The sequence below is a fragment of the Ambystoma mexicanum genome, chromosome 1p, assembly GCF_040938575.1.
Source record: "Ambystoma mexicanum isolate Mex_15411 chromosome 1p, UKY_AmexF1_1, whole genome shotgun sequence".
NCBI classification, from domain to species: domain Eukaryota; kingdom Metazoa; phylum Chordata; class Amphibia; order Caudata; family Ambystomatidae; genus Ambystoma; species Ambystoma mexicanum.
Genome location: NC_090921.1, coordinates 588039217 through 588058228, shown reverse-complemented (window position 1 = coordinate 588058228; position 19012 = coordinate 588039217). Strand labels below are relative to the sequence as shown.

General features: G+C 47.1%; 1 protein-coding gene across 1 annotated transcript in view; it reads right to left on the bottom strand.

Annotated features, from left to right (window-relative positions):
• Positions 1-19012, bottom strand: part of LOC138497794 (mucin-3B-like) — a 261045-nt gene that overhangs the window by 44587 nt on the left and 197446 nt on the right. The window contains exons 10-14 of the mRNA XM_069621499.1: positions 14779-14916; positions 9977-13879; positions 8587-8724; positions 3785-7687; positions 2395-2532 (exon numbers count right to left, since the gene is read on the bottom strand). Of these exons, the coding sequence (XP_069477600.1) occupies positions 2395-2532; positions 3785-7687; positions 8587-8724; positions 9977-13879; positions 14779-14916 (8220 nt within the window). The remainder of the gene's footprint in view (positions 1-2394; positions 2533-3784; positions 7688-8586; positions 8725-9976; positions 13880-14778; positions 14917-19012) is intronic.

Sequence of the window (19012 nt, the reverse complement as noted above, 5' to 3'; positions counted from 1 at the left end):
GGATGGCGAGGTGCTTAGAATGGTCTCTGGGGCTATTGTAGTCACTGCAGTGTTTCTTGTGATCGATGGCACAGTTGAAGGTGCTACCTTGCTTGTGGAGATCCCTGCTCCAGCAGTTGATTTTGCAACAATCATGGCTGTTTTTGTTCCTGTTGTATGTACAGCAGAGCCTGTGGTAGTCTCTGTGACTGTAGTTGGTGCTGCTGTGGTTATGGTAGACTCCACCCGTGTTATAGGCGTGGACATGCTTGTGGAGATCTCTGTGACTGTTGTGGATGGTCCAGTAATTATAGTGATATCTGCCACTGTGGTAGGTGCTGCAGTTCTTATGGTAGTATCAGGGACAGTTGTGGATACTACATTAGATGCATTGGTCCCTGTTCCTTTTGTTGATGCTGCAGTGGTTGTGGTGGTCTCTATAACTGGTGTAGGATTGGTGGTGCTTGTGAAGGTCTCTACGGCTGTTGTAGATTGTGCAGTGCTTTTGGTGATCTCAGCAGCTGTTGTAGATGGAGCAGTGCTTATTGGGGCCTCTGTGCCAGTTGTAGGTGGTGCAGTGGATTCAGTAGCCCTAGTTCCTGTTGTTGGTGTAGTAGTGGTTGTTGTGGTCTCTACACTTGTGGGGGTCTCTGCCGCCGTTGTAGACATAGCAGTCCTCATGGTTGTCTCTGCAGCTGTTGTAGGTGCTGGAGTGATATTAGTGATCCTTGATTCAGTTGTGGGTGCTGCAGTGGATGCACTGGCCTCTGTTATTGGGGTTGGTGCTGCAGTCTCTGTTACTGCAGTTCGTGTCAGAGTGGTGATGGTGGCCTTTGCTCCTGTCATTGAAGCTTCAGAACTTTTGGATGCCCCGATGGCTGCTGAATATGTAGCAGTACTTTTGGTTGTCGCTGAAGTTTCTGATGATGCTGAAATACTTGAAGTTACCCCTCGGTTTGTTGTAGGCACTGGAGTGTTTCTGGTGGTCTCTGGTCCAGTTGTAGGTGCAATTGTACTTTTAGCGACATCTGGTGCTACTGTAGATACTGTAGTGCTCCTGGTGGTCTCTCTCCCAGTTGTATGTGCTGCAGTGGATACTGTGGTCTCAGTTTCAGAAGTTGAGGATGGAACACTAGTGGATGTCTCTGCTGATATCCTAGAGGGTGCAATGCTTGAAGTGATCTCTGTAGCTGTTGTAGATGCCACAGCTCTTCTAGTGGTCCCTGATCCAGGTGTAGGTGTTGCAGTAGATGAAATAGTCTCTGTTCCTGTAGTTGGTCCTACAGTAGTTGATCTAGTCTCTGCTACTGTTATAGGTGTCACCACACTTACAGACGTTTCTGGACCTGTTGTAGACAATGTCTGCATTGTTGTCTCTGCATTTGTTGTATGAGCCATAGTGCTTTTGGTGGTCAGATGAGGTGTGATAGATGCTGCTGTGCTTGTTGTGGTAGGTGATGCAGTGCTTGTGGTGGTCTGTGGCTCTGAGATGTGTGTTACGGGTCTTTTGATAGTTCCTATAATTGTGTCAGAGAAGAATATATTGTGGAAGATAAGAAAGTGTCCCATACTTGTTTTTAATGGTAACACTGTTTTAAACTTGAATGAGAGCTGAACATTGAACAGGTACATGTATTATACAAATAGAAGGGGATCTGTATATTTGAGGCACTGAAAACAGAAGTTCACTGAATGCCAAGGCAACAGGCGTATACCAGGCTCCATCTAGAGAAGCACCAAAGAGTGAGACCGCCCAAGGCGAAAAGATGCACTGCTTATTTAAAATGGAGGTTTCCCACACTTGTCTACAGCGAGGCCTTGGCTATTCCTACTGATAGTGGTCTGAAAATACTGCATGTATTAACAATTTCTCTGGACCAGAAGTATTTCTTGGGAGATGCAACAGGCTTTCTTCGAGCACTCTGCACAAGCATGGTTCCCTAAGCTTCGCGAAGCCATTCTGCGAGACCCAAGTAGGGGAGGGAGGGATACCTGCTTGCACCACCTACACAGGGAATCCGTCTGTGCAATTCTGTATCTGTCAGTCACACTGATATTGAAACATAGGGATACACTACTCTTCCCACAGGAAATGTCCAAACCAGCCACAGTTTACACTGTCCCTTTTGCCTTGCACACAGTCAACACATACGCTCTCCCCTCTCCCTGCCCCCTTATGACATATGCCCAGAGTTCCAAGATCTAAACGTACATGGACGGCTTCTGAGATGTCAGCCCGTGGTGGCTACATCTTGCGTTGAGGAGGGCATGGCTTTCAGGTGTGGGCGAAGCTCAAAGGGTAACCTTTACATCCCCTAAATCTCATCACTCCCAGCAGTCCCCCGAGTTCTCCCCTTAGGAATAGATGATGGAGCAGCAATGGCACTTGGGTTGCTGTGCAGCCACTGGTCCTACCTTTAGTGGTCGCTGTGGTGCTGGTAGCAGCCAAGCTTGTGGTAGTTGAGGTACGTTGTGTTGTGGTGGCATTCCCCTGGGGCAATTGTTCAGCCGGCTTCTCAGTGACGGGATTGATAATCTCCTCGGTTATTGCCACTGCATTAAACACAGTATTGTTACTGATGATACTTGGATAAATATGAAATAAATATATAAAGGCAATTAAGGTTTGACAGGGATATCCTGAGATAAGGTGCGCCAAGATGGCAGCTATGACTGAGACAGCGCTGAGAAGACTGATAGTGTAGTGATAGATCACGTGCCCCAACCATTCTGCGGTGCCCCCTTCCAATAGGCCACAGATAAAGGGCATCAGGGCTCGAAGACTTTCCATGTAAATGCGGCAGAAATACCACCCACTCTAACTTACTCATCATATGACACAAACTCCTCTGATCTCAGAAGGAAAAGAAATGCTTCTGATTGATTTAAACATCACACAATTCAACTTGTCATACACTGCCTTTTAGCCATAGCGTGTAAGAAATCACAACCGCCTGGCCGTGCCTGCTCATCTTGCTCTGGGAGGTGCCAGTGAGGTGCCACAGATTGGAGGGTGAAGCGGAGGATGGCTTAAAGATTCGACGCTTTCTGCTGCATCTTCTATCAACATCCAAGCAGTCCGTTTTTACACTCTACAATCCCAGTCTGTACCAGGGACAAACAACCTAGAGATTTTCATATCGGCACACAGGTGACGGGTACTTCTGAATTGCATCCATCAACACCAAAGGTTTCTGCATCTGCCTTGCCGCTATCTGACTAGCGCAACCTGCTCTAATTTCTTACAGAGCCATGCACAGCGAGGCCTACAGTATTGGCAGAAGGGGGCTATATAAGTCCACTTTACATGTCATTACTATTACTCCATGTTTATGATACTCAATGTATAGACCATAGAAGGATGAAAGGATGAGACAGCCCTGCCAGGGGACTGAACTTGTGAAGTGCAAGTTGCTCTCATCTCAGAGGCAAACACATTAATGTGATCTATCCTCCCTACCCATGAGGTATACCACGGAGGCCTGCATTGGATGCATTAGAGCACTGAACCAATGATCTGCCTGAAGACAGACACAAGAAGAAAAGCAGGAGAAGAAACATAGGGAGCTAGCAGAGTCGAAATGGAGAAACGATGAGAGCACCCGAAAAGCCATTGAGAAAGATGACAGAGAAAATGCAAGAGATGGGTGAGGATGAAATGAGGACAAAGGAAAGCAGAAATAGGTAAGGTAACAGGGTAAATAAGTTAATAGCAGGTAACAGGTTAGTATTACATCATAGAAAGCCAGTTGAACTTGTAGAGGGATCGCTTACAGTGTAATGTAAAGCACAGCAAACACTGTACCTGCTGTTGTACTCATGAAGGCTGAGGTACTTGTGGACTTTGTAAGTGCAGCAAGTGCTGTGGTGGTCCCTGCTGCTGTGATGGACCCTGCAGTGCCTCTAGTGGTCTCTGCTGCTGTGAAAGGTTTTGCTGTGCTTCTGGTAGTCTCTGTTTCTAAGGAAGGTGCAGAAATGCCTGCTGTTGTTTTAGATGTTATAGGTTGATGTGCAGTGCTTGTGGTGATCCCTTCTCCTGTGGTTGGTACTACAGTGGTTGTGGTAGCCTCTGACCTTATGGTATGTGCTGCAATACTTGTGGTGTTCTTTGCTTCAGATATAGGCACTGCAGTTTTTGTGGTGGCAACTCTTTCAATTGTTATGGCTGTTCCTGTGATTGGTGCTGCAGTTGCTGTTTTGGTCCCTGCCCCTGTTATAAGTGTTGCAGAACTTAAGTTCTCTGCAACTGTTGTAGATGCTGCAGCGCTTGTGATTGTCACTGCAGCGGTTGTAGGTGCTGGAGTGCTTTTGGTAGTTTTTGGTCCAGTTGTAGGCTCCGTAGCGAATGAAGTGGTCACTGTTCCTGTGGTTGCTGCTACAATGGGTGAGGTATTATCTTCTACTTTTTTGGTAGTTACAGCACTTGTGGAGGTCATTGTAGCTGGTAAAATACCTGTGGTGGCTGGAGGAATTTTGGTGGTCTCTGGGACAGTTTCAGGTGGGGCAGTAGATGCAGTTATCCCAGATGTTGTAATTGGTGTTCCAGAGGTTATGGTAGTCCCTGCCACGGTTATATGTGGTGCAGCACTTGCTGAGGTCTCTGCAGTTGTTTTAGACAATTCAGTATTTGTGGTTGCCTCTGTGACTGTTGTGGGTGCTGCAGTGCCTTTGGTGTTCTCTGATCCACTTGAAAGTGCTGCAGTGGATGCAGTGTTCTCCTTTGATGTAAGGGGCGTTGCACTGTATGTGATGGTCTCTGGGCCGGTTATTAGAGATACAGAGGCCACTATGGCTTTTGTTGATGCAGCAGTGCTTATGCGGGTCTCTGCTGGTCTTGAGGACGGTGAGGTGCCTATAGTGTTCTCTGGAACTGATGTAGTCAATGCAGTCATTCTGGTGGTCAGTGGCCCAGTTGAAGCTGCTGCATTGCTTGGAGAGCTACCTACTACTGCAGTTGATTTTGCAATGTGTGTGGTGGTTTCCATTCCTGTTGTAGGTGCAGCAGAGAATGTTGTAGTCTCTGTGCCTCTATGTGGTACTGCCGTGGTTATGTTGGTCTCTGCCCCAGTTATACGTTTGGCAGTGTCTGTTGGGGACTCTGTCACTGTTGTAGACTGTCCAGTGCTTTTGGTAATATCTGCAGCTTTGGTGGATGCTGAAGTGTTTATGGTGATATCTGGTCCAGTTGTGGGTACTGCGGTAGATGCAGTTGCCCCTGTTCCTGTAGATCGTGCTGCAGTGGTTGTGGTGGTCTCTATTACTGGTATAGGAGTTGTTACCCTTGTGAAAGTCTCTGCAACTGTTGTAAACTTAGAAGTGCTTTTGGTAATCTCTGCAGCTATTGTAGTTGCTGAAGTACTTATGGTGGTTACGGATATAGTTGTCTGTGCTGCAGCAGGTGCAGTGGATACAGTCTCTGTTACTGTAATTGGTGCAACACTGGTTGTATCGGTCTCTGTTATTGTTATAGGTTTTGCTGTGCTTGTGAACTTCATTGTGGCTGTTGTTGATTGTGCAGTGCTTTTGGTGACCTCTGGAGCTGTTGTAGTTGCTGAAACACTGCTGGTGGTCTTCCTCCCAACTGTATATGCTACGGTAGATGCAGTGGATATAGAGGTCTTTGTTCCTGTCGTTGGTGCTGAATTGGCTATGTTGGTCGTGGCTCCTGTTAGTTGAGTTGCTGAATGTAAGGAGACTCCCGTAGTTGCTGTAGATCTAGCTGTAGATGCCGTAGTGCTTTTGGTTGTCTCTGCAAACGCTGTAAATGCAGATGGAGCTGTATTGGTCTCTAGAGATGTTGGAGATGCTGCAGTGCTTCTGATGCTCTCTGGGCTATTTGTAGGTGGTTCAGGAGATGAAGTTGCCCCACTTCCTGTTTTTGGTGTTGCAGTGACTGTGGTTGTCTTCACTACTGTTATTTGTGGTGTTGCACTTGTGGAGTTGTCTGCATCTGTATTAGATAATGTAGTCCTTTTGGTTGCCTCTGTGGCTGTTGTAGGTGCTACAGAACCTTTGGTGGTTGCTAACCCAGGTGTAAGTGCTGCAGACGATGCAGTAGTCTCTTTTGCTGTCATTAGTGCTGCAGTGGATGTGATGGTTTCTGATCCACCCATTGGGGATGCAGATCTTGTGGAGGAAGCAATGGATTTTGTTGATGCATCAGTGCTTGTGATAGTCTCTGCAGTTCTTGAGGATGGGGAGGTGCTTATAATGGTCTCTGGAGCTGTTGTAGTCACTGCAGTGTTTCTTGTGATCGATGGCGCAGTTGAAGGTACTACATTGCTTGTGGGGATACCTGCTTCTGCAGTTGATTTTCCAACAATCATGGTTGTTTTTGTTCCTGTTGTAGGTACAGCAGACCCTGGGGTAGACACTGCGCCTGTAGTTGGTGCTGCTGTGGTTATGGTGGCTTCTGCCCCTGTCATAGGCATGGGCATGCTTGTGGAGGTCTCTGTGACTGTTGTGGATTGTCCAGTGCGCATGGCAATGTCTGCAGCTGTGGAAGGTGTTGCAGTTCTTATAGTGGTATCAGGCACAGTTGTGGATACTGCATTAAATGCATTGGTCCCTGTTCCTGTTGTTGGCGCTGCAGTGGTTGTGGTGGTCTCTGTTACTGGTGTAGGATTAATGGGGCTTGTGAAGGTCTCTGCGACTGTAGTAGATTGTGCAGTGCTTTTGGTGATCTCTGCAGTTGTTGTAGATGGTGCAGTGCTTAGTGAGGTCTCTGCACCAGTTGTAGGTGGTGCAGTGGATGCAGTAGCCCCAGTTCCTGTTATTGGTGTTGTAGTGGTTGTTGTGGTCTCTGCTACAGTTATAGGTGTTGCTGCACTTGTGGAGGTCTCTGCCGCTGTTGTAGACATTGCAGTCCTCATGGTTGTCTCTGCAGCTGTTGTAGGTGCTGGAGTGATATTAGTGATCCTTGATTCAGTTGTGGGTGCTGTAGTGGATGCACTGGCCTCTGTTATTGTGGTTGGTGCAGCAGTCTCTGTTACTGCAGTTCGTGTCACAGTGGTGATGGTGGTCTCTGCTCCTGTCATTGAAGCTTCAGAACTTGTGGATGCCATTATGGCCGTTGAATATGCAGCCGTACTTTTGGTTGTCTCTGATGTTTCAAATGATGCTGAGATACTTGAAGTTACCCCTGCAGCTGTTGTAGGCACGGAAGTCTTTCTGGTGGTTTTTGGCCCGTTTGTAGGTGCAACAGTGCTTTTAGTGACGTCTGGTGCTGCTGTAGATACTGCAGTGCTCCTGGTGGTCTCTCTCCCAGTTGTATGTGATGCAGTGGATGCTGTGGTCTCTGTTTCAGAAGTTGAGGATGCAACACTAGTGGATGTCTCTGCTGATATCATAGAGGGTGCAATGCTTGAAGTGATCTCTGTAGCTGTTGTAGATGCCACAGCTCTTCTAGTGGTCTCTGGTCCAGGTGTAGGTGTTGCAGTAGATGAAATAGTCTCTGTTCCTGTAGTTGGTCCTACAGTAGTTGCTCTAGTCTCTGATACTGTTATAGGTGTCACCGCACTTACAGAGGTTTCTGGACTTGTTGTAGACAATGTCTGTATTGTTGTCTCTGCATTTGTTGTAGGAACCATAGTGATTTTGGTGGTCAGATGAGGTGTGGTAGATGCTGCTGTACTTGTTGTGGTAGGTGATGCAGTGCTTGTGGTGGTCTGTGGCTCTGAGATGTGTGTTACGGTGCTTTTGATAGTTCCTATAATTGTGGCAGAGAAGAATATATTGTGGAAGATTAGAAAGAGTCCCATACTTGTTTTTCAATGGTCACATTGTTTTAAACTTGAATGAGAGCTGAACATTGAACAAGTACATGTATTATACAAATAGAAGGGGATCTGTATATTTGAGGCACTGAAAACAGACATTCATTGAATGCCAAGGCAACAGGCATATACCAGGCTCCATCTAGATAAGCACCGAAGAATGAGACTACCCAAGGCCAAAAGATGCACTGCTTATTTAAAATGGAGGTTTACCACACTTGTCTACAGCGAGGCCTTGGCTATTCTTACTGATAGTGGTCTGAAAATACGGCATGTATTAACAATTTCTCTGGACCAGAAGTGTTTCTTGGGAGATGCAACAGGCTTTCTTCGAGCACTCTGCACAAGCATGGTTCCCTAAGCTTCGCGAAGCCATTCTGCGAGCCCCAAGTGGGGGAGGGAGGGATACCTGCTTGCACCGCCTACACAGGGAATCCGTCTGTGCAATTCTGTGTCTGCCAGAGACACTGATCCATAAACATAGGGATACACTACTCTTCCCACAGGAAATGTCCAAACCAGCCACAGTTTACACTGTCCCTTTTGCCTTGCACACAGTCAACACATACGCTCTCCCCTCTCCCTGCCCCCTTATAACATATGCCCAGAGTTCCGAGATCTAAACGTACATGGAAGGCTTCTGAGATGTCAGCCCGTGATGGCTACATCTTGCGTTGAGGAGGGCATGGCTTTCAGGTGTGGGCGAAGCTCAAAGGGTAACCTTTACATCCCCTAAATCTCATCACTCCCAGCATTCCCCCGAGTTCTCCCCTTAGGAATAGATGATGGAGCGGCAATGGCACTTGGGGTACTGTGCAGCCACTGGTCCTACCTTTAGTGGTCGCTGTGGTGCTGGTAGCAGCCAAGCTTGTGGTAGTTGAGGTCCGTTGTGTTGTGGTGGCATTCCCCTGGGGCAATTGTTCAGCCGGCTTCTCAGTGACGGGATTGATAATCTCCTCGGTTATTGCCACTGCATTAAACACAGTATTGTTACTGATGATACTTGGATAAATATGAAATAAATATATAAAGGCAATTAAGGTTTGACAGGGATATCCTGAGATAAGGTGCGCCAAGATGGCAGCTATGACTGAGACAGCGCTGAGAAGACTGATAGTGTAGTGATAGATCACGTGCCCCAACCATTCTGCGGTGCCCCCTTCCAATAGGCCACAGATAAAGGGCATCAGGGCTCGAAGACTTTCCATGTAAATGCGGCAGAAATACCACCCACTCTAACTTACTCATCATATGACACAGACTCCTCTGATCTCAGAAGGTAAAGAAATGCTTCTGATTGATTTAAACATCACACAATTCAACTTGTCATACACTGCCTTTTAGCCATAGCGTGTAAGAAATCACAACCGCCTGGCCGTGCCTGCTCATCTTGCTCTGGGAGGTGCCAGTGAGGTGCCACAGATTGGAGGGTGAAGCGGAGCATGGCTTAAAGATTCAACGCTTTCTGCTGCATCTTCTATCAACATCCAAGCAGTCCGTTTTTACACTCTACAATCCCAGTCTGTACCAGGGACAAAGAACATAGAGATTTTCATATCGGCACGCAGGTGACGGGTACTTCTGAATTGCATCCATCAACACCAAAGGTTTCTGCATCTGCCTTGCCGCTATCTGACTAGCGCAACCTGCTCTCCTTTCTTACAGAGCCATGCACAGCGAGGCCTACAGTATTGGCAGAAGGGGGCTATATAAGTCCACTTTACATGGCATTACTATTACTCCATGTTTATGATACTCAATGTATAGACCATAGAAGGATGAAAGGATAAGACAGCCCTGCCAGGGGACTGAACTTGTGAAGTGCAAGTTGCTCTCACCTCAGAGGCAAACACATTAATGTGATCTATCCTCCCTACCTATGAGGTATACCACAGAGGCCTGCATTGGATGCATTAGAGCACTGAACCAATGATCTGCCTGAAGACAGACACAAGAAGAAAAGCAGGAGAAGAAACATAGGGAGCTAGCAGAGTCGAAATGGAGAAACGATGAGAGCACCGGAAAAGCATTTGAGAAAGATGACAGAGAAAATGCAAGAGATGGGTGAGGATGAAATGAGGACAAAGGAAAGCAGAAATAGGTAAGGTAACAGGGTAAATAAGTTAATAGCAGGTAACAGGTTAGTATTACATCATAGAAAGCCAGTTGAACTTGTAGAGGGATCGCTTACAGTGTAATGTAAAGCACAGCAAACACTGTACCTGCTGTTGTACTCATGAAGGCTGAGGTACTTGTGGACTTTGTAAGTGCAGCAAGTGCTGTGGTGGTCCCTGCTGCTGTGATGGACCCTGCAGTGCCTCTAGTGGTCTCTGCTGCTGTGAAAGGTTTTGCTGTGCTTCTGGTAGTCTCTGTTTCTAAGGAAGGTGCAGAAATGCCTGCTGTTGTTTTAGATGTTATAGGTTGATGTGCAGTGCTTGTGGTGATCCCTTCTCCTGTGGTTGGTACTACAGTGGTTGTGGTAGCCTCTGACCTTATGGTATGTGCTGCAATACTTGTGGTGTTCTTTGCTTCAGATATAGGCACTGCAGTTTTTGTGGTGGCAACTCTTTCAATTGTTATGGCTGTTCCTGTGATTGGTGCTGCAGTTGCTGTTTTGGTCCCTGCCCCTGTTATAAGTGTTGCAGAACTTAAGTTCTCTGCAACTGTTGTAGATGCTGCAGCGCTTGTGATTGTCACTGCAGCGGTTGTAGGTGCTGGAGTGCTTTTGGTAGTTTTTGGTCCAGTTGTAGGCTCCATAGCGAATGAAGTGGTCACTGTTCCTGTGGCTGCTGCTACAATGGGTGAGGTATTATCTTCTACTTTTTTGGTAGTTACAGCACTTGTGGAGGTCATTGTAGCTGGTAAAATACCTGTGGTGGCTGGAGGAATTTTGGTGGTCTCTGGGACAGTTGTAGGTGGGGCAGTAGATGCAGTTATCCCAGATGTTGTAATTGGTGTTCCAGAGGTTATGGTAGTCCCTGCCACGGTTATATGTGGTGCAGCACTTGCTGAGGTCTCTGCAGTTGTTTTAGACAATTCAGTATTTGTGGTTGCCTCTGTGACTGTTGTGGGTGCTGCAGTGCCTTTGGTGTTCTCTGATCCACTTGAAAGTGCTGCAGTGGATGCAGTGTTCTCCTTTGATGTAAGGGGCGTTGCACTGGATGTGATGGTCTCTGGGCCGGTTATTAGAGATACAGAGGCCACTATGGCTTTTGTTGATGCAGCAGTGCTTATGCGGGTCTCTGCTGGTCTTGAGGACGGTGAGGTGCCTATAGTGTTCTCTGGAACTGATGTAGTCAATGCAGTCATTCTGGTGGTCAGTGGCCCAGTTGAAGCTGCTGCATTGCTTGGAGAGCTACCTACTGCTGCAGTTGATTTTGCAATGTTTGTGGTGGTTTCCATTCCTGTTGTAGGTGCAGCAGAGAATGTTGTAGTCTCTGTGCCTCTATGTGGTACTGCCGTGGTTATGTTGGTCTCTGCCCCAGTTATACGTTTGGCAGTGTCTGTTGGGGTCTCTGTCACTGTTGTAGACTGTCCAGTGCTTTTGGTAATATCTGCAGCTTTGGTGGATGCTGAAGTGTTTATGGTGATATCTGGTCCAGTTGTGGGTACTGCGGTAGATGCAGTTGCCCCTGTTCCTGTAGATCGTGCTGCAGTGGTTGTGGTGGTCTCTATTACTGGTATAGGAGTTGTTACCCTTGTGAAAGTCTCTGCAACTGTTGTAAACTTAGAAGTGCTTTTGGTAATCTCTGCAGCTATTGTAGTTGCTGAAGTGCTTATGGTGGTTACGGATATAGTTGTCTGTGCTGCAGCAGGTGCAGTGGATACAGTCTCTGTTACTGTAATTGGTGCAACACTGGTTGTATCGGTCTCTGTTATTGTTATAGGTTTTGCTGTGCTTGTGAACTTCATTGTGGCTGTTGTTGATTGTGCAGTGCTTTTGGTGACCTCTGGAGCTGTTGTAGTTGCTGAAGCACTGTTGGTGGTCTTCCTCCCAACTGTATATGCTACGGTAGATGCAGTGGATATAGAGGTCTTTGTTCCTGTCGTTGGTGCTGAATTGGCTATGTTGGTCGTGGCTCCTGTTAGTGGAGTTGCTGAATGTAAGGAGACTCCTGTAGTTGCTGTAGATCTAGCTGTAGATGCCGTAGTGCTTTTGGTTGTCTCTGCAAACGTTGTAAATGCAGATGGAGCTGTATTGGTCTCTAGAGATGTTGGAGATGCTGCAGTGCTTCTGATGCTCTCTGGGCTATTTGTAGGTGGTTCAGGAGATGAAGTTGTCCCACTTCCTGTTTTTGGTGTTGCAGTGACTGTGGTTGTCTTCACTACTGTTATTTGCGGTGTTGCACTTGTGGAGTTGTCTGCATCTGTATTAGATAATGTAGTCCTTTTGGTTGCCTCTGTGGCTGTTGTAGGTGCTATTGTGCCTTTGGTGGTCGCTAACCCAGGTGTAAGTGCTGCAGACGATGCAGTAGTCTCTTTTGCTGTCATTAGTGCTGCAGTGGATGTGATGGTTTCTGATCCACCCATTGGGGATGCAGATCTTGTGGAGGAAGCAATGGATTTTGTTGATGCATCAGTGCTTCTGATAGTCTCTGCAGTTCTTGAGGATGGGGAAGTGCTTATAATGGTCTCTGGAGCTGTTGTAGTCACTGCAGTGTTTCTTGTGATCGATGGCGCAGTTGAAGGTACTACATTGCTTGTGGGGATACCTGCTTCTGCAGTTGATTTTCCAACAATCATGGTTGTTTTTGTTCCTGTTGTAGGTACAGCAGACCCTTGGGTAGACACTGCGCCTGTAGTTGGTGCTGCTGTGGTTATGGTGGCTTCTGCCCCTGTCATAGGCATGGGCATGCTTGTGGAGGTCTCTGTGACTGTTGTGGATTGTCCAGTGCGCATGGCAATGTCTGCAGCTGTGGAAGGTGTTGCAGTTCTTATAGTGGTATCAGGCACAGTTGTGGATACTGCATTAGATGCATTGGTCCCTTTTCCTGTTGTTGGCGCTGCAGTGGTTGTGGTGGTCTCTGTTACTGGTGTAGGATTAATGGGGCTTGTGAAGGTCTCTGCGACTGTAGTAGATTGTGCAGTGCTTTTGGTGATCTCTGCAGTTGTTGTAGATGGTGCAGTGCTTAGTGAGGTCTCTGCACCAGTTGTAGGTGGTGCAGTGGATGCAGTAGCCCCAGTTCCTGTTATTGGTGTTGTAGTGGTTGTTGTGGTCTCTGCTACAGTTATAGGTGTTGCTGCACTTGTGGAGGTCTCTGCCGCTGTTGTAGACATTGCAGTCCTCATGGTTGTCTCTGCAGCTGTTGTAGGTGCTGGAGTGATATTAGTGATCCTTGATTCAGTTGTGGGTGCTGCAGTGGATGCACTGGCCTCTGTTATTGTGGTTGGTGCAGCAGTCTCTGTTACTGCAGTTCGTGTCACAGTGGTGATGGTGGTCTCTGCTCCTGTCATTGAAGCTTCAGAACTTGTGGATGCCATTATGGCCGTTGAATATGCAGCCGTACTTTTGGTTGTCTCTGATGTTTCAAATGATGCTGAGATACTTGAAGTTACCCCTGCAGCTGTTGTAGGCACGGAAGTCTTTCTGGTGGTTTTTGGCCCGTTTGTAGGTGCAACAGTGCTTTTAGTGACGTCTGGTGCTGCTGTAGATACTGCAGTGCTCCTGGTGGTCTCTCTCCCAGTTGTATGTGATGCAGTGGATGCTGTGGTCTCTGTTTCAGAAGTTGAGGATGCAACACTAGTGGATGTCTCTGCTGATATCCTAGAGGGTGCAATGCTTGAAGTGATCTCTGTAGCTGTTGTAGATGCCACAGCTCTTCTAGTGGTCTCTGGTCCAGGTGTAGGTGTTGCAGTAGATGAAATAGTCTCTGTTCCTGTAGTTGGTCCTACAGTAGTTGATCTAGTCTCTGATACTGTTATAGGTGTCACCACACTTACAGAGGTTTCTGGACTTGTTGTAGACAATGTCTGTATTGTTGTCTCTGCATTTGTTGTATGAGCCATAGTGCTTTTGGTGGTCAGATGAGGTGTGATAGATGCTGCTGTGCTTGTTGTGGTAGGTGATGCAGTGCTTGTGGTGGTCTGTGGCTCTGAGATGTGTGTTACGGGTCTTTTGATAGTTCCTATAATTGTGGCAGAGAAGAATATATTGTGGAAGATTAGAAAGAGTCCCATACTTGTTTTTCAATGGTCACATTGTTTTAAACTTGAATGAGAGCTGAACATTGAACAAGTACGTGTATTATACAAATAGAAGGGGATCTGTATATTTGAGGCACTGAAAACAGACATTCATTGAATGCCAAGGCAACAGGCATATACCAGGCTCCATCTAGATAAGCACCGAAGAATGAGACTACCCAAGGCCAGAAAATGCACTGCTTATTTAAAATGGAGGTTTACCACACTTGTCTACAGCGAGGCCTTGGCTATTCTTACTGATAGTGGTCTGAAAATACGGCATGTATTAACAATTTCTCTGGACCAGAAGTGTTTCTTGGGAGATGCAACAGGCTTTCTTCGAGCACTCTGCACAAGCATGGTTCCCTAAGCTTCGCGAAGCCATGCTGCGAGCCCCAAGTGGGGGAGGGAGGGATACCTGCTTGCACCACCTACACAGGGAATCCGCCTCTGCAATTCTGTGTCTGCCAGAGACACTGATCCATAAACATAGGGATACACTACTCTTCCCACAGGAAATGTCCAAACCAGCCACAGTTTACACTGTCCCTTTTGCCTTGCAGACAGTCAACACATACGCTCTCCCCTCTCCCTGCCCCCTTATGACATATGCCCAGAGTTCCGAGATCTAAACGTACATGGAAGGCTTCTGAGATGTCAGCCCGTGGTGGCTACATCTTGCGTTGAGGAGGGCATGGCTTTCAGGTGTGGGCGAAGCTCAAAGGGTAACCTTTACATCCCCTAAATCTCATCACTCCCAGCATTCCCCCGAGTTCTCCCCTTAGGAATAGATGATGGAGCGGCAATGGCACTTGGGTTGCTGTGCAGCCACTGGTCCTACCTTTAGTGGTCGCTGTGGTGCTGGTAGCAGCCAAGCTTGTGGTAGTTGAGGTCCGTTGTGTTGTGGTGGCATTCCCCTGGGGCAATTGTTCAGCCGGCTTCTCAGTGACGGGATTGATAATCTCCTCGGTTATTGCCACTGCATTAAACACAGTATTGTTACTGATGATACTTGGATAAATATGAAATAAATATATAAAGGCAATTAAGGTTTGACAGAGATATCCTGAGAAAAGGTGCGCCAAGATGGCAGCTATGACTGAGACAGCGCTGAGAAGACTGATAGTGTAGTGATAGATCACGTGCCCCAACCATTCTGCGGTGCCCCCTTCCAATAGGCCACAGATAAAGGGCATCAGGGCTCGAAGACTTTCCATGTAAATGCGGCAGAAATACCACCCACTCTAACTTACTCATCATATGACACAGACTCCTCTGATCTCAGAAGGTAAAGAAATGCTTCTGATTGATTTAAACATGACACAATTCAACTTGTCATACACTGCCTTTTAGCCATAGCGTGTAAGAAATCACAACCGCCTGGCCGTGCCTGCTCATCTTGCTCTGGGAGGTGCCAGTGAGGTGCCACAGATTGGAGGGTGAAGCGGAGCATGGCTTAAAGATTCAACGCTTTCTGCTGCATCTTCTATCAACATCCAAGCAGTCCGTTTTTACACTCTACAATCCCAGTCTGTACCAGGGACAAACAACCTAGAGATTTTCATATCGGCACACAGGTGACGGGTACTTCTGAATTGCATCCATCAACACCAAAGGTTTCTGCATCTGCCTTGCCGCTATCTGACTAGCGCAACCTGCTCTCCTTTCTTACAGAGCCATGCACAGCATTGGCACAAGGGTTCTAAATAAGTCCACTTTACATGGCATTACTATTACTCCATGTTTATGATACTCAATGTATAGACCATAGAAGGATGAAAGGATAAGACAGCCCTGCCAGGGGACTGAACTTGTGAAGTGCAAGTTGCTCTCATCTCAGAGGCAAACACATTAATGTGATCTATCCTCCCTACCCATGAGGTATACCACGGAGGCCTGCATTGGATGCATTACAGCACTGAACCAATGATCTGCCTGAAGACAGACACAAGAAGAAAAGCAGGAGAAGAAACATAGGGAGCTAGCAGAGTCAAAATGGAGAAACGATGAGAGCACCCGAAAAGCCATTGAGAAAGATGACAGAGAAAATGCAAGAAATGGGTGACGATGAAATGAGGACAAAGGAAAGCAGAAATAGGTAAGGGAACAGGAAAAAATAAGTTAATAGCAGGTAACAGGTTAGTATTACATCATAAAAAGCCAGTGGAACTTGTAGAGGGATCCCTTACAGTCTAATGTAAAGCACAGCAAACACTGTACCTGCAGTTGTACTCATGAAGGCTAAGGCACTGCTGGACTTTGTAAGTGCAGCAAGTGCTGCCGTGGTCCCTGCTGCTGTAATGGACCCTGCAGTGCCTCTAGTGGTCTCTGCTGCTGTGAAAGGTTTTGCTGTGCTTCTGGTAGTCTCTGTTTCTAAGGAAGGCGCGGAAATGCCTGCTGTTGTTTTTAATGTTATAGGTTGATATGCAGTGCTTGTGGTGATCCCTTCTCCTGTGGTTGGTACTACAGTGGTTGTGGTAGCCTCTGACCTTATGGTATGTGCTGCAATACTTGTGGTGATCTCTGCTTCAGATATAGGCACTGCAGTTTTTGTGGTGGAAAATCTTTCATTTGTTGTGGCTGTTCCTGTGATTGGTGCTGCAGTTGCTGTTTTGGTCCCTGCCCCTGTTATAAGTGTTGCAGAACTTATTAAGTTCTCTGCAACTGTTGTAGATGCTGCAGCGCTTGTGATTGTCACTGCAGCTGTTGTAGGTGCTGGAGTGCTTTTGGTAGTTTCTGGTCCAGTTGTAGGCTCCGTAGCGAATGAAGTGGTCACTGTTCCTGTGGTTGCTGCTACAATTGGTGAGGTATTATCTGCTACATTTTTGGTAGTTACAGCACTTGTGGAGGTCATTGTAGCTGGTAAAATACCTGTGGTGGCTGGACGAATTTTGGTGGTCTCTAGGACAGTTGTAGGTGTGGCAGTAGATGCAGTTACCCCAGATGTTGTAATTGGTGTTCCAGAGGTTATGGTAGTCCCTGCCACGGTTATATGTGGTGCAGTACTTGTTGAGATCTCTGCAATTGTTTTAGACAATTCAGTATTTGTGGTTGCCTCTGTGACTGTTGTAGGTGCTGCAGTGCCTTTGGTGTTCTCTGATCCACTTGAAAGTGCTGCAGTGGATGCAGTGTTCTCCTTTGCTGTCAAGGGTGTTGCACTGGATGTGATGGTCTCTGGCCCGGTTATGAGAGATACAGAGGCCACTATGGCTGTTGTTGATGCAGCAGTGCTTATGCGAGTCTCTGCTGCACTTGAGGACGGTGAGGTGCCTATAGTGTTCTTTGGAACCGATGTAGTCACTGCAGTCATTCTGGTGGTCAATGGCCCAGTTGTAGCTGCTGCATTGCTCGGAGAGCTGCCTCCTGCTGCAGTTGATTTTGCAATGTTTGTGGTGGTTTCCATTTCTGTTGTAGGTGCAGCAGAGAATGTTGTAGTCTCTGTGCCTCTACGTGGTACTGCAGTGGTTATGGTGGCCTTTGCCCCTGTTATAAGTTTGGCAGTGTCTGTAGGGGTCTCTGTGACTGTTGTAGACTGCCCAGTGCTTTTGGTAATATCTGCAGCTTTGGTGGATGCTGAAGTGTTTATGATGATATCTGGTCCAGTTATGGGTACTGTGGTGGATGCAGTTGCCCCTGTTCCTGTAGATCGTGCTACAGTGGTTGTGGTGGTCTCTATTACTGGTATAGGAGTTGTGACCCTTGTGAAAGTCTCTGCAACTTTTGTAAATGTAGAAGTGCTTTTGGTAATCTCTGCAGCTATTGTAGTTGCTGGAGGGCTTATGGTGGTTACGGATATAGTTGTCTGTGCTGCAGCAGGTGCAGTGGATACAGAAGTCTCTGTTACTGTAATTGGTGCAACACTGGTTGTAGCGGTCTCTGTTATTGTTATAGGTGTTGCTGTGCTTGTGAACTTCATTGTGGCTGTTGTTGATTGTACAGTGCTTTTGGTGACCTCTGGAGCTGTTGTAGTTGCTGAAGCACTGCTGGTGGTCTTGCTTCCAACTGTATATGCTGCAGTAGATGCAGTGGATACAGAGGAGGTCTCTGTTCCTGTTGTTGGTGCTGAAGTGGTTGTGTTGTTCTTGGCTCCTGTTAGTTGAGTTGCAGAATGTAAGGAGCCTCCTGTAGTTGCTGTAGATCTAGCTGTAGATGCAGTAGTGCTTTTGGTTGTCACTGCAAATGTTGTAAATGCAGATGGAGCTGTATTGGTCTCTAGAGATGTTGGAGATGCTGCAGTGTTTCTGATGCTCTCTGGGCTAGTTGTAGGTCGTTCAGGAGATGAAGTTGTCCCACTTCCTGTTTTTGGTGTTGCAGTGACTGTGGTTGTCTTCACTACTGTTATTTGCGGCGTTGCACTTGCAGAGTTCTCTGCAGCTGTATTTGATAATGTAGTGCTTTTGGTTGCCTCTGTGGCTGTTGTAGGTGCTGCCGTGCCTTTGGTGGTCGCTAACCCAGGTGTAAGTGCTGCAGACCATGCAGTGGTCTCTTTTGCTGTCATTAGTGCTGCAGTGGATGTGATGGTTTCTGACCCTCCTATTGGGGTTGCAGATCTTATGGAGGCAGCGATGGATTTTGTTGATGCAGCAGTGCTTGCGGTAGTCTCTGCAGTTCTTGAGGATGGCGAGGTGTTTATAATGGTCTCTGGAGCTGTTGTTGTCACTGCAGTGTTTTTTGTGATCGATGGCACAGTTGAAGGTAATACATTGCTTGTCGGGATACCTGCTTCTGCAGTTGATTTTGCAACAATCATGGTTGTTTTTGTTCCTGTTGTAGGTACAGCAGACCCTGGGGTAGACACTGCGCCTGTAGTTGGTGCTGCCGGTGTTATGGTGGCCTCTGCCCCTGTCATAGGCATGGGCATGCTTGTGGAGGTCCCTGTGACTGTTGTGGATTGTCCAGTGTGCATGGTAACATCTGCAGCTGTGGAAGATGTTGCAGTTCTTATAGTGGTATCAGGCACAGATGTGGATACTGCATTAGATGCATTGGTCCCTGTTCCTGTTGTTGGCGCTGCAGTGGTTGCGGTGGTCTCTGTTGCTGGTGTAGGATTAATGGTGCTTGTGAAGGTCTCTACC